Source organism: Lagopus leucura, unplaced genomic scaffold, assembly GCF_019238085.1.
Source record: "Lagopus leucura isolate 7727_CA_CO unplaced genomic scaffold, USGS_WTPT01 71-10_obj-0_obj, whole genome shotgun sequence".
NCBI lineage: Eukaryota > Metazoa > Chordata > Aves > Galliformes > Phasianidae > Lagopus > Lagopus leucura.
The window spans coordinates 41,455-54,389 of record NW_024967323.1 but is presented as its reverse complement, the minus strand read 5'-3'; the positions used below and the strand labels follow the sequence as shown (position 1 = coordinate 54,389).

The 12,935-nt window shown below is 62.3% G+C and overlaps 3 protein-coding genes across 11 annotated transcripts in view; 2 read left to right on the top strand and 1 right to left on the bottom strand.

Annotated features, from left to right (window-relative positions):
- The first annotated feature begins 41 nt into the window (after positions 1–41).
- LOC122193057 (gap junction gamma-1 protein-like) lies at positions 42–5,560 on the top strand. Of its 4 annotated transcripts, none has more exons than XM_042893758.1 (3): positions 42–708; positions 3,390–4,581; positions 4,669–5,560. In XM_042893758.1, the coding sequence occupies exons 2-3, from the start codon at positions 3,414–3,416 to the stop codon at positions 4,674–4,676; spliced, it is 1,176 nt and encodes a 391-aa protein (XP_042749692.1). In that variant the 5' UTR covers positions 42–708; positions 3,390–3,413; the 3' UTR covers positions 4,677–5,560. The 4 variants fall into 4 exon arrangements, with proteins under 4 accessions (XP_042749692.1, XP_042749691.1, XP_042749689.1 ...); XM_042893757.1 differs by lacking the exon at positions 42–708 and adding an exon at positions 2,068–2,122; XM_042893755.1 differs by lacking the exon at positions 42–708 and adding an exon at positions 2,111–2,194.
- Positions 5,561–6,122: 562 nt separating this feature from the next.
- INHA (inhibin subunit alpha) lies at positions 6,123–8,346 on the bottom strand. The gene is made up of 2 exons (XM_042893770.1): positions 8,053–8,346; positions 6,123–7,320 (listed from the first exon to the last, which is right to left on the bottom strand). Exons 1-2 carry the CDS (start codon positions 8,306–8,308, stop codon positions 6,587–6,589), a joined length of 990 nt encoding a protein of 329 aa, XP_042749704.1. The 5' UTR covers positions 8,309–8,346; the 3' UTR covers positions 6,123–6,586.
- An 813-nt stretch (positions 8,347–9,159) lies between these two features.
- Positions 9,160–12,935, top strand: part of OBSL1 (obscurin like cytoskeletal adaptor 1) — a 10,463-nt gene continuing 6,687 nt past the window's right edge. For 4 of the 6 annotated variants that reach the window (XM_042893763.1, XM_042893764.1, XM_042893761.1 and 1 more), the window contains exons 1-7: positions 9,161–9,272; positions 10,057–11,082; positions 11,340–11,609; positions 11,686–11,946; positions 12,069–12,374; positions 12,472–12,744; positions 12,822–12,907. In XM_042893763.1, coding sequence (XP_042749697.1) covers positions 10,098–11,082; positions 11,340–11,609; positions 11,686–11,946; positions 12,069–12,374; positions 12,472–12,744; positions 12,822–12,907 — 2,181 coding nt within the window. In that variant the 5' untranslated portion in view covers positions 9,161–9,272; positions 10,057–10,097. Of the gene's footprint in view, positions 9,273–10,056; positions 11,083–11,339; positions 11,610–11,685; positions 11,947–12,068; positions 12,375–12,471; positions 12,745–12,821; positions 12,908–12,935 lie in introns of all 6 variants that reach the window. The other 2 variants (XR_006182782.1, XM_042893762.1) reach the window with 2 other exon arrangements.

Genomic DNA, 12,935 nt, shown 5'->3' with positions numbered 1-12,935 from the left:
GATGTCCTAGTAAGGTCTTGCGTACTAGCTTCATCAGTTTCCAGGAGCCAGTTCTGGGGCTGGCAAGGGAACAAGGCCACAACCAACCCAGCTATACCATCCTCAGAGCCTTAGGAGAGTAGGAAGTTCAACTTCGTAGTAGTGTAAAGGCCACCCCACAGCACGCCGCTGGGTGCTTTCTTGGAATGTTTATTTTTAGACTTTCTCTTGTCACTTTGAGTAGCAGTTTCAGTTGCTGAAGGCCCACAGTGGCCAATATTTTTATCTAGCCTTCTATAGACTGGATTGACAAGATCTATAGCGTCTTGAGGCAGATGTCACAATGCATTCCACTTTGTCCCCTCTTCCTAAATGGGCATATGGCTGCTGCTCTCCGTTCCTTTGCAGTGATCTCAGACTGCGAATGGCAATGAGCTCAGTGGAAGCACTGCCAGCACACAGCACTTTGTCTGGGGGAAGGAGTCTCAGAGAGCAGCACCAAGTAACGACCAGTAAGGTTTTTCTGTCTTCGTCTTGCCATTTAAGGTGCCTGTGCTAAGTATTATCTTCCCCTTCCATAACTGTGTTTTACATAAAGTACAAGAGTCAAAACTGGAGTTACCAGACCAGTCTTAGTCTCCTCTGTACACACCGATCCCTTGACACAGCTCCATCCCAGCTGGTGTTTTCCACCCTAATCAAGCTGCACCCCTGCTCTGCTGCACCTGGGTATGCGGTGAGGTACCTGACAAAGTCTGGATTGCCAGAACTAAAGGTTTCAGCTGTTTGCCTGCCCATGCCTGTTCTCAGGCTATTTTACTTACTTGCTCCTGCTCCTAGCCCTTTCTCTCTGCAGGTCCATCTCCTTGGCTCAGCACCAGCACATTGCTTTTCACCCACTCCCTGGCTACTGGCAAAGAAAGCTCACAGGTACTGCTGTAACCCCTCTGCTGCCTCTTCATCAGGCACTCGCTTTGTTTTCCCTTAATCTGATAACAACCAGGGCATACCCCCACTCCCTCTGTAGTTGCTCTCTGACCTTGAACGTTCCTGTGGAGCTGGAACTAGTGATGGGGTAACTGGTCTCATTGTGCCAATGCAGTGTGTGCAGACGCACACCTCAGTCATCAGTGGCTCTTTCACCACTTTCCTCTGTTTCTCCTTTCCAGCACCTGGGCTGTGAGAAGACAGAGCCTAGGGGCTGGTTGTCAGCTCTCTTAACTGGGAGAGCCCTATTTCTAGTGGATGTTTACCTCCAGCAGAACTTTCCTGCAGCAGCCACTTGCTGCCCTTTGCAGTCCTCTGCTGGAGCGCGCCTCTGGCTGTTACCAGGTCATTAAAGTGGCCGTGGAGCTGTCCTGTATCAGGACAAACAGTCCCTAATGGAGCCGTCTGCTCCCTGTCCCAGTGCCAGAAGCGCTGATTAGTAGGGGAAGAGTGGGAACAGGCTACACGTGGCACAGCTCTGAGCCAGGTGAGGCGATGGCTCAGGCTGTGCCCAGGCTAGGCAATCAGGCTCGTCTCCCAGCTGAGCAAACAGCTCGGTGGCTGCCCTGGGAGCAGCCGTTGTCCCACCAGAGCCTACCAGGTCAGGAAGGAGCCCACCACCGCCCCTGGATGCCCTGAGGCCTGCTGGGGGCAGAAGGTGGGCTTCCCCGTGGCCTGGCAGCTCTGCTTATCCACACTCTCACCCCGTTCCCCCTTTCTTCTGTCTCCCTCAACTGCGTGTTGTGTGCCTGTTCCAGTGCCAGGCTTTGTCCCGTGGCCTGCTCCCGGTCCTGCGGTGGTGACGGCACTCCCGCTTCCCCTCGGCCGGTCCTTACGCAGCAGCAGCTTCCCAGGGTTGCACAAGGCGGCTCTCCCGTCAGAGCCGGGGGCGGGAGGACGCGGTGCTCTGCCCGGGCTGCTACGGGGATCCTCAGGGAGGACGGACCCTCAGTCCCCGGGGATCCCCTGACCGGCCAGTCCTCCGGAGCCAATTTTAACAGCGCGGAAAGCCAGCGGCCGGCTCGGCGCCCCAAAGCCACAGCCACGCCGGCGGGGCCGGAGCGCACGGACACCGCGCCCGCTTCCCCAACCCGGGGCACCGCGCCCCGCCCGCCACGCCGGCCGTTGCTCGCACCGAGCAGAGAGGCCCCGCTCGGTGAGTCACCGGGGGCGGGCGAGAGCAACGTGAACTCGGCGGGAAGCGGCGCGGCTCGCGGCGGGCCCGTAGGTGCGTACCGGCGGGCGGCGCGGGGCGGGGCGGCCCCGGGCCCCTTTGTTCGGCGGGAGGCGGCGGCGTAACGCCCCGCCGCTTTGTCCGCCGCGCCGCCGGCGGGAGCCGCTCGTCCCGGCGTGGGGTGAGTGGGGCGGGGGGAGCGCTGGGGCTGAGAGCCGCCGGGTGCGGTGGGGTGCGGGGCCTTGGGGTTGGGGTTGGGGGCGGGGAGGGCTCGGGGCGCGGTTGGGTCAGGCTGGGGCGCGCGGTGCCGCTCGGCGCGTGGCGGCTCGGCCACCTGCCCCGAGCGGGAGCCTGGGTCACCTGCGTGCCCCGCGTCCCTCCCCGGGCAGCCTGGGTATCCCGGCCCGCCCCCGGCCCCGGGGCGCTGCGCCGCCGAGCGAGGAGCCGCTGCTGATACAAAGCGTCGTCCCTGTGGCGGGGCCCGGCGGCGGAGCAGGTGGCAGCGGCACCCCGCAGGGTGCTCGGCCGGGGGAGCGGGTTGGCCGAGGAGCGGGTTCGGACGCCCGTTGCTCGGGGCTGGCGGAGTCCCGGTGCCGGCGCGTGCCCATCGCTGGTGCGAGGCTCGGAGCAGAACAATAGCGGCAGGAGAGATCTCTCGGGGCGGCCTCCGAAGCCGCCACCTGCCGCCCTCGCGTCGGCCCCATGCGCCGTCTCCCCGCGGATCTGGCCAGAAGCTGCTGTGCTTTCCCCGCAATTTCCTCCCCGACATCTGGCGTCAGCTGTAACTTTGTGCAATTCCCTGCCTGCCTCGTGCTGCCCCTTGCCGTCACCCTGGTCCCTCGTGCTCCACGTCCCTCGCCGTGCCCGAGCCACGGGGTGCGGCGTGGCCCTGGGACCAGGTGGCAGACGAGTGCCTGGCTCCACCGGGCTGTCCCCTCGCCCGCCGGAGCTGGCACTGCCCTGCTCCTGTGTTTACCCTTGCTGTGGTGACTCTTCCCCCAGATACATCCTGTCCGGGACGGGTGAGTGTCCCGGCTTTTCCCCTACTCCCCGCATCCTGGCTGGTGGCAGTAGGGGAGGAGGTGCTGAGGGCTGCTGGTGCTCTCATCTTTATGCTATACAGAGCCTGGGAGTCACCGGTGGGTAAGGGATGGGATGGAGGCACTGCGTGGGGGCTTCTGCTGCCTTTGGGGGGCCGGGTGAGATGCACTGCTGCTCGCCCTGTGGCTCATCGCCTGCCTTCCCACAGAGCTGAGCCGACTGCCTGGCCAGGATGAGCTGGAGCTTCCTGACGCGGCTCCTGGAGGAGATCAACAACCACTCGACCTTCGTGGGCAAGATCTGGCTCAGCGTCCTCATCATCTTCAGGATTGTGCTGACGGCTGTGGGAGGTGAGTCCATCTACTACGATGAGCAGAGCAAGTTCGTCTGCAACACGCAGCAGCCAGGCTGCGAGAACGTCTGCTACAACGCCTTCGCCCCACTCTCCCATGTCCGCTTCTGGATATTCCACATCATCATGGTGGCCACCCCCTCGGTGCTCTACCTGGGATTTGCCATGCATCGCATTGCCCGCATGCCTGAGTCCTCACGGCGCCGGGTGCCGGCAACTCAGCGTGGCCGCATGCCAGTGGTGCGGCGTGGAGCCGGGCGGGACTACGAGGAGGCGGAGGATGATAATGAAGAGGATCCCATGATCTTCGAGGAGATTGAGGTGGAGAAGGAGAAGGGCACCGAGGGTGGCGAGAAGCATGATGGCCGGCGCCGCATCAAGCAGGACGGGCTGATGCGTGCCTATGTGCTACAGCTGCTGTGCCGCATGCTGCTGGAGTCGGCCTTCCTTTTCGGGCAGTACCTGCTGTTCCGCTTTAAGGTCAGCCCCTCCTACGTGTGCAGCCACAGCCCCTGCCCGCACATGGTCGACTGCTTCGTCTCACGCCCTACTGAGAAGACCATCTTCCTGCTCATCATGTATGCTGTCAGTGGGCTCTGCCTCTTCCTCAACATCTGCGAGCTATTGCACCTGGGTGTGGGGCGCATTCGCGATGCGCTGAGCCAGCCCAACAGCCCACCCTCCAGCAGCCCTGCACCGCACTACGCCAAGAAGCCCCCCAGTGCACCGCCCACCTACCACTCCCTGAAGAAGGAGCCGCTGAAACCCCCTCTGCCTGATGGCAAGCTGGACTACCGGGAGAACCTGGCCAACTCGGCCGCTGAGCGCTTTGCCCTGGCTGGCGCTCCCCGCGAGCGCGAGCTGGAACAGCTGCGTGAGCACCTGCGCTTGGCCCAGGAGCATCTGGAGATGGCCTTCCACCTGCAGCCGCCCCCCCGGGCTCCCAGCCCCTCACGCAGCAGTAGCCCTGAGGGCAATGGCATGGCTGCCGAGCAGAACCGCCTCAACCTGGCACACGAGAAGGGTGGTGGCTGCGAGCGCAGCACAGGTGAGCCTGGGGGACCAAGTTCTGGTGGGTGGGGCAGGGTGGTGGGGCACCCCAGGATGGCCGCTGATCTGCATCTTGTTCCCACAGGGCTGTGAGTGACGAGGACGGATGGTGCGGGACAGTGGTGTGACACAGCATGAGACGACGACATGTATCTGCCCGGTGGGGCTGTCCAGGGCATCTCCATCCCAGTGGGCAGCGATGGGGACAGGGGCTTGGGGAACCTTCCTTCACTGTTCTTAATTTTTTTTTTTTAAAAAAGGAATATCTTATTTTTGTACATTTTTATAAACTCAGCAGCGTGCACCCTGGCATTTTTATACACCCCTCCCGATTCCCACTCTGAGCCCGCACCTCCCCTCCCTGTCTCCTGTTGTATCCCCGCGTTCCTCCCCACAGCCTGTGCTCGCAGCACCTCCAATTCATGCCTCCCCTGCACTCTCTGTGCACGTGCAGGTCACGACAGCAGTAAGGATGCTCACACCAGGTCTGGCTGGTGAGGCTGCACCATGGGCTGGCACTGAGCCTGAAGTAGAGGTGACAGCAGGGACCTGTGAGAGACGTATCCCAGTGGCACCACTGCTGGGGGGTGCCCATACAGTGAGCACATGTGGGCTGCACAGGGCCCCTCTTGGCTCCTCTTTGGCTTCCCCCTCTCCAGGCTGCTCTTTTTAGGGAGCGCAGGGGTTTGTGTTTGTCCTTCTGATCTCCTCCGTTTCCCTGCCAGCAGCTCTGCTTGGGCTTTGGACCAAAGCCGATCCTCTTCAGCCTGGTGTGGGGCTGGGAGCCCTGTGTGCAGTGCCCAGAGTGGGTTGGTGGGAGACACTCGGGCATTCTGATCATCTCATGGGTCACGCAGTGAATTTTGTAGCATTGTTTTGTACTTGGGTAATTGTGACTTTTTTTTCCCTTTTTTTTTAATTTTTTTTTTTTTTTAATTATCTATATTCAGTAAAGCCTGGAGACGTTTTGTACTGAACTTCTGCATCCGGTTCTCTGGGAGGAAGGGGTGGGGAAGGGGATCCTGCGCAGATGGGCTGGGGCGGGCCAGCTGCTTGCGTGGGGCTGGCGGTGGTGGGATGGGGACGCCCTGCTTGGCCCGGGGTGACTCAGTCATTCCAACTGTGCGGAGGCAGCTTCAGCCAAAGGCAGCCTCTGCTGGCGTGGCGGGAGTAGGATTGCTCTGATTGCCACATTCCTGCGCAGCTGTGGATTCAGCAGGGCTTCCCTGTGCTCCCCATCCCAATGCAGCTGGAGGGACAGATGCTGCCCTCTGGCTCTCCCGTTGCTCAGGGATGGATCAGCCTTGGCGCTTCCACGAGTCCCCTCCCTGGGATGCTGGAGCAGAGCTGGGCCCCTTGCAGAGCACCATGCTGTGCTGCTGAATGCCCGCAGCTCGCCCTTCCCCTCCCTCCTCCAGCCCAAAGCCTCTGGGTTTGCACCCCGCTCCGTAACCACACTGCCTCTGAGGCTGTTCCTGATGGAAACTGGTGTTCTAAGATTGCTTTTGTAAAGAAAGAAGGTTTATTTATCTTGCCTTACTGATCTTGCAAACAGGTTCTGCTGTCGTTTGCGTGCCACCAGCCTCACCACCTGTGTGAGCCTGAGTGGACGTGCCCTGGCACATCCATCTGTCCCTGTCCTGTCCCTAGGAGCAAGGGGAGGTGGCTGTGCGCTGCAGCTTGTCTTTTTTGTGGGAGGAGATATGTAGGTGAGCTGGCTCCAGGCACTGGGCTGCCATTGCAGGGCACAGCTAGCATGCTGTGGGCTGGGCACAGCCCTGGGGCAGGGCTGCAGCACCCACACAGCCTGGAACCATGAAACCCTGGCTGTCAGAGGGAGGGTGGCACCACCAAAACTTCCACCTGGGTCCCTCTCCCTGCCCTGGGCTGCGCAGTGCCCATGTGAGTGACTCCTCCATCTGTGGGATGGGCTCATCATCTGGCACTGGGGCAGTCCAGAGGCAGCAGGGAGACCCATGGGTTCAGCCATGCTGTGCCAGCCGCTAGACACAGGTGCAGTCCTGCGCCAGGATGTTGGGCACTGTCTCGTACTTGAAGGAATAGCCACCATCAGAGGTGGTGCGGACACGCAGCGAGCGCATGGTGCCAGGCAGAGCGGCGCAGCACAGCTGCACACCCAGACGGTGGCTCAGCCCATGGCCTTCGGCACAGCTCCCGTGGCAGTAGTGGAAAACGAAGCTGCTGGGGTGCACAATCCAATTGTCCCAGCCCAGCTCCTCGAAGGAGATGTTGAGGGACGCCCGGCGGCAGTTGGTGTGGGCGGCCACATCCTCTGATGGGCGCTGCAGCAGGCTGAGTGCAGCCGGTGACCAGGGCACAGCGGAGCGGCGAGCCCGTCCAGCTGCCTTGGCACGGGTGGTGGCCACCAGGAAGGGCATCTTGTCCCCGTCGGCCAGGCAGGGGCAGCTGGGGCAGCGCACCAGGAGCACAAAGAGCGGCTGTGCCAGCTGGGGCAGCGCGTCAGGGCCAAAGTCAAACACCGTCCAGTGCTCTGGTGTCTGCGATGCTGTGGCCACCACTGGCACCCTGCCCTGCAGTGAGAGGGTCAGCACAGCGGGAGCCGAGTGGTTGGAAGCAGCTGAGGGGCCGCTGTAGAACCAGAGCTGGGCGGATGTCAGCGTGCGGCTCAGGACGTGCTCTGAGGGCTGGAAGAGGTAAGTGAAGATGCCTTCTTCCTCCAGCAGCTTATCTGGCTGTGTGGGCTCGCACGGCACATCTGTGGGGAAAGAGTAGCTCAGGGTGCCGTGCCCCAGCGTGGGGATAGGGTATGGGGGGGCACCTGCGGGTGCCGTGGAGGACATCTGTGGGCACAGGCAGGTTGTTCTGCTGCAGACACAGGGGAGCTGATGACATCCAGTGCCACATGGCACGTGCTGCTCTGTGTCCTGCAGCCGAACCCTGCAGCAGATGCAGCCCTGTGCAAGGCTCTGCCTGGCTCATGCTGCCAGCCAGGCACAGCTGCAGCACCTGGCACCCCATGGCCTTGGGAAGAGGGGATTCAGCCACCTGCTTCGTATGGCCAGGGTGGGCTGAGCTGCCTAGTGAGGTCACCAAGCCCCTCCATGCCCTGGGATGGTCTGGTGATGGTGTACCCATTCCACTGTGCCCTGCTCTGTCCTCCTGCACTCTGCTGCAACCCTGAGTATCCTGTTGCAACCTTAAGCATCCTACTGCGGCCCCATCCCTAGGCATCCCACTCCATCCTTCATCATCATACTCCTTCACTTAGCATCCCACTCCCAGCACCCTGCCCCATTCTCTACCATCCCACTCCAGTGTCCATCTCTGCCCGCTCCTAAGCCCTCCCCATCTCCCTGTGTCCCCCTGTTCCACCTCTGGGCACTCTTCTATGTCACCTCCCTGCCACCTGGCCATGCCACATCCCCATTGCCCTAAAGCAGCACCCAACTCACCCCCTGCATGCTCTCCATCCCACCAGGGCTCTCACCTGTGGAAGGGAAGAGAATCACCTGGGATGTGTCTTCCTGCTCTTCGGGTAGCACCTCCACCTCTTCAAGGACATCTCTACGATGCACCCTCCTCATGTCCTTTTGGGGCTCCTGCACGGCTGGGGGGCTCAGATGCTCCAGCACCCGTGCCCGCACCTTGGCCAGGACAAGCTGCCGGTCGGCACCAGCCCCGGTGCAGCTGCCCAGGGCACTGGCAGGCAGCACGGCAGGCAGCAGGTGCAGGAGGAGCAGCATGGCCGTGGGGCAGCTTGAGAGGCTCTGCCGTGGGCTCCTACTTGCCAGCCCAGCCTGTCTGCCCACTGCGCTGCCCCTGGGGCAGGGTGGCATTGAGACGTATCTGACACTGACGCAAATGTCTGCTCGCCGTGAATATTATCTCTGGGCAGTGAAAGCACTGAGACGTCTGGAATGTGAGGACTGCAAGGACAGTGTGGTCTGGGGGGGGACGGCGCCTGGGCAGGGGGGTGGGTGGGGTGCATGCTGCTGGAGTAGTGAGTGCATGGGGCAGGGGGCAGGCAGGGATGGAAGGGGCGTGGGGGCCTGCGGCTGAGTGCCTCTGTGCTGGAGTCTGGGGGCCAGCAGGAGGCTGAGGGTGCACTTTGGGCAGAGCAATAGTGTGGGAGGCACATGGCGGTGGCAGGCTGGGTGCCCTCATAGTGGGTAGGGATGGGACGCCCCAAGGATGCAAGGTTCAGAGCAGTGGCACTGCCACAGCAACTGGGCTGCTGGGAACATGAGGAAGGGTGGGAATAGGGAGCCTCTGCCTGGGGACAGGGCATGGCTGGGGACAGCATCAGACAGAGGTTGGGACTCTGTGGCAGTTATGGGAGAAGGGTGTCACGCTGTCGCTTGGGCTGGCTGGCTGCAGCATATCCCATCTCTATGCTGCGTGCCGTGCACAGCACGTTGCCATGGGCTGAACCCACACCCATCAGGAACAGGTCTGCTGCACCCCACTGCTGCTGTGCTGCCTGCCTGCTGGTGCTATACATAGGGCAGCCCTGCCCCGTCAAGGCACTGCATGGAGCAGGCTCAGTCTTATCACCCTGACGTGTCATCGGAGGGTATTTTTGGGGACAGCAGCTGCAGGCATTCCTACCGGTCAGTCCCTGCATGCTGACGCTGGAGAGCAGAGCTGGGCGAGCAGCAGAGTGGGGTGCTGGCACCAGGATCTGCAGGACAGAGGTATTGGTGTGAGGTGGGTGCCTGAGGCAGGAGATGGTGCTGGGCAGGGTGATCGGCGGAGGGGGAGGCCAAGGAGGGGGCTGAGCCGTGGAGCTGTGTGTGCTGGTGAGGCTTGGGGGAGAACCTGACCCTGGCCCCCGGGGATGAGTTCTGTCCCACATTCCCCTTCAGCCCAGCCAGGGAATGTCTAGGTTTCTCTTTGTCCCTGCTCTCCCTGAGGGGGGCAGAGAAGTCTCTGTGCAACCCTGGCCACAGCACAGGCAGGGGCTGAGGCATGCCCAAGAAAGGCTCTAAGCATAGCATGGGCATGGTGCATGGGTACCTGCAGCACTGGGCGTGGAGGTGGTACCCTCTGAAAGCAGGACTTGTTCTCCATTTGTCCCTCTGCACCCTGTGGTGATGTCCTGGCCTTGGACATGCAGGGGCTGGAGTTGGGACCACACTCGGGCAGGACCCTTCTTCCCATGCACCCTGCTGAGCTGGGCAGGAAGCACCCGGATGCGTCCAGATGCCTTCAGCCCCATGACAGCCCCTTATCAGCACCTGTGCACTGAGCCAGCCCAGATGCAGCAGGAATGCGGCTCTGCCACCACCCGATACTGCAGGAATGCCCCAGCGGGTGGGGAAGGGCCATGCTGGAACCCGTTCTTCCTCAGCCAACCCCATCCCCAGCACTGCAGGGACGCAGCGAGCCCCGTGCCCCATGGGAAGGTCCCACCTCTCAGCCCAGGCTTAATGCAGCATTGCTCTGGGTGGGATGCCTTGCACCACAGCCTTATCCCACTCTCTGTCCTTAGGCTGAAGCTCCTGACTCTCCTCCTGCCCCAATCCCAGGGTGATGGAGAGCCACGGGGCAGCTCCCCGGTTCCTGGCTTACCCACGTGCCTTCACGGCACAAAGCGGCTCCGACGCCATGCTGAGGTGCCAGATTGCAGGTGACCCCCGGCCCAGCGTGCTCTGGGAGAAGGACACAGCCCCGATCCAGCCTTCAGGCCGCTTCTGCATGGAGGCCAAGGGGGATGTGTACAGCCTACGGGTGTCCTGCGTCACCCCGCAGGATGGCGGCCTCTATGTTTGCAAGGCCAAGAACTGCATTGGTGAGACTTATGCTGCTGCCACGTTGCGAGTGGAGGCTGGTGAGCATCAGCAGGAGGAGGAGGAGGAAGGCCATGCTGGCAGCCGAGCTCCCACCTTCCTGGTGGGGCCCTCATCGGTGCGGGTGTGCCGTGGGGAGGACGTGACCTTCTCATGCCGAGTCTTGGGGCAACCCTGCCCGCTGCTGGAGTGGGAGAAGGACGGCTGCAAGCTGTGTGACCTCTTCGAGAGTAGCCACTTTGCAGTGGGCCGGCAGCCTGAGGACTGGCACTACCTCAAGCTGTTTGGAGTCCGACCCCCGGACGCGGGGGTCTACGTGTGCCGGGCACGCAGTGGCTCCAAGGAGGCCCTGGCTGCAGCTGTGCTCCTGGTGGAGCCCTGGTACTCCCCTTCTGACAGCACCCAACCATGGCAACAGCGACACGGGAGCACTGACACCTGGGCACCAGCACCCAATGGCACACCAAGAGCCAAGGCATTCGCTGTCAGCGCGGGGAAGCACGCCAAGTTCCGCTGCTATGTCACCGGCAAGCCCAAGCCGGAGATCATCTGGCAAAAGGATGGCAAAGTCGTGGCCCCCGGCCGCCGGCACCTGGTCTACGAGGACCGTGAGGGCTACTTCATCCTGAAGGTGCTGTACTGCCGACCCCGGGACCAGGGGCTGTATGTTTGCACTGCCTCCAACACGGCTGGGCAGACATTGAGTGCCGTGCAGCTGCAGGTGAAGGGTAGGTGTGTGCCCTGGGGCCGTGCTGGATACCCTGCACGGGGGCTGTACCCCCTGAGGCCCCATACCGAATGCCTCCCGCCCAGCTGCCGCATCCCAAAATAGCTGCTGGGAACAGGGGGCTGCCATCTCCCTTCCTCACGGCTGTGCTGCCGACATGGGAGGAATGCGGGGGTACCGCATGCATTGGTGTTCAGGGGGCTGGGAGGTTGTTGAGCAGGAGGATGCATTCTCAGCACCCATTTCTCCCGGCAACAGAGCACCGGCTGCGGTTCCAGGTGCCATTGGAGGACGTGGAGGTGGCAGAGCGGGAGGATGCAGTCCTGGAGTGCCAGGTGCCACTGGGGAGCATCCCCACCTCCTGGTTCCTGGAGGACCGGGAGCTGCAGCCCAGCCACAAGTACGTGATGGAGGAGTGCGGCGTGGTGCGGCGTCTGACCATCCGCGATGCCCGCACAGACGACGACGGCGTCTACCTCTGCCAGATGAAAGACCGGGGCCGCAGCGTTGCTGAGGTCTCCGTCCGAGGTGGGAGCGGGCCCAGCTCTGCCTTCCAATAACGCAGCCCCAGCATCCCCCTGCCCTCACATGTCTCCTCTCCTAGGGCTGATCGTGAAGAGGCTGCCACGGAAGCTGGATGTGATGGAAGGAGAGAATGCGGCTTTCTGTGTGGAGACGCGGGAGGCCATGGAGGGGATCTGCTGGAGCCGCAATGGGCTGCAGCTGCACGAGTCACCACGCGCTGTGCTGAAGAGCTTCGGCAGGACACACCTCCTGGTGCTGGTGCACGTCACCCGTGAGGATGCAGGCATCATCTGCTTCTCTGTCGGGGAGTCACTGACATCCTCCCAGCTCCGCGTCAAGTGTAAGCCTGGGCTGGGTTTCATGGGGCCTCCCCGCACCCTCCATTCTCCCCATTCACCAAGGTCTGAAATGGCAGAGGGATGGGATGGTACCTTCCAATCCCCACTGCGCCGTGTGTTCCAGGTGTGAAGCGTGACCCTCCCAGTGCACCTATGGCAGCCCAGATGAGCACGGAGCAGAGCAACGCAGCCCTCCTGACGTGGTGCCCTGCACCCGATGTGCACCATCGCCCTCCCAGCACCTACATTCTGGAGCGGCGTGAGGCGGCAGGCAGCAGCTGGGTGCAGTGCCTGAGCACTGAGCTGCCCGGCCGTGTGCAGGTGCTGGGTGACAGCGTGCCCCGCGAGGCTGACTACTGCTTCCGAGTCTGTGCCGTCAACAAGCACGGCCGCAGTGACCCTGTGGAATTCCCTGGCTGCGTGCATCTCGGTGAGGGGACACGGGATCTTCAAGCGGGTGGGAGCGTGGGAGCTGCGTGGTGTCAGGTGCTCACACACTGTGGGGCTGAGCTCGTGCTGTGCTGCAGTGCCAGCTGTGCGCCTGGAGAGGGGCCTGCAGGATGCACGGGTGCGGGATGGTGAGGATGCACGCTTCTCTGTGGAGCTGTCAGCCTCGGTGCAGGGTGAGTGGTTCCTGAATTGCACAAAGCTGCAAAGCGAGGAGAGCGGGCGCTTCAGTGTGCAGCACTGTGGGATGGAACACTCGCTGATCATCCACTCAGCAAGGCTGAGAGAGAGTGGTACACATGTCACCTTTGTGGCCAGCGGTGTGCGGGACTCGGCCAGGCTGCATGTGCAAGGTGAGCATCCCACAAGTCAAAGAACAGCAGGTGGGAAACACCTCCCACATTTCTTACCCCTCTGCGTGGGTTCCCAGCCCCACAGGCCCACATCGCCCCAGTGCCTGAGGCATGGCGGCTCCGGGAGCTGCTGGCAGGGCAGCTGCTGCTGCTGGAGTGTGAGGTGAGCCCGGCGGGTGCCCCTGTGCACT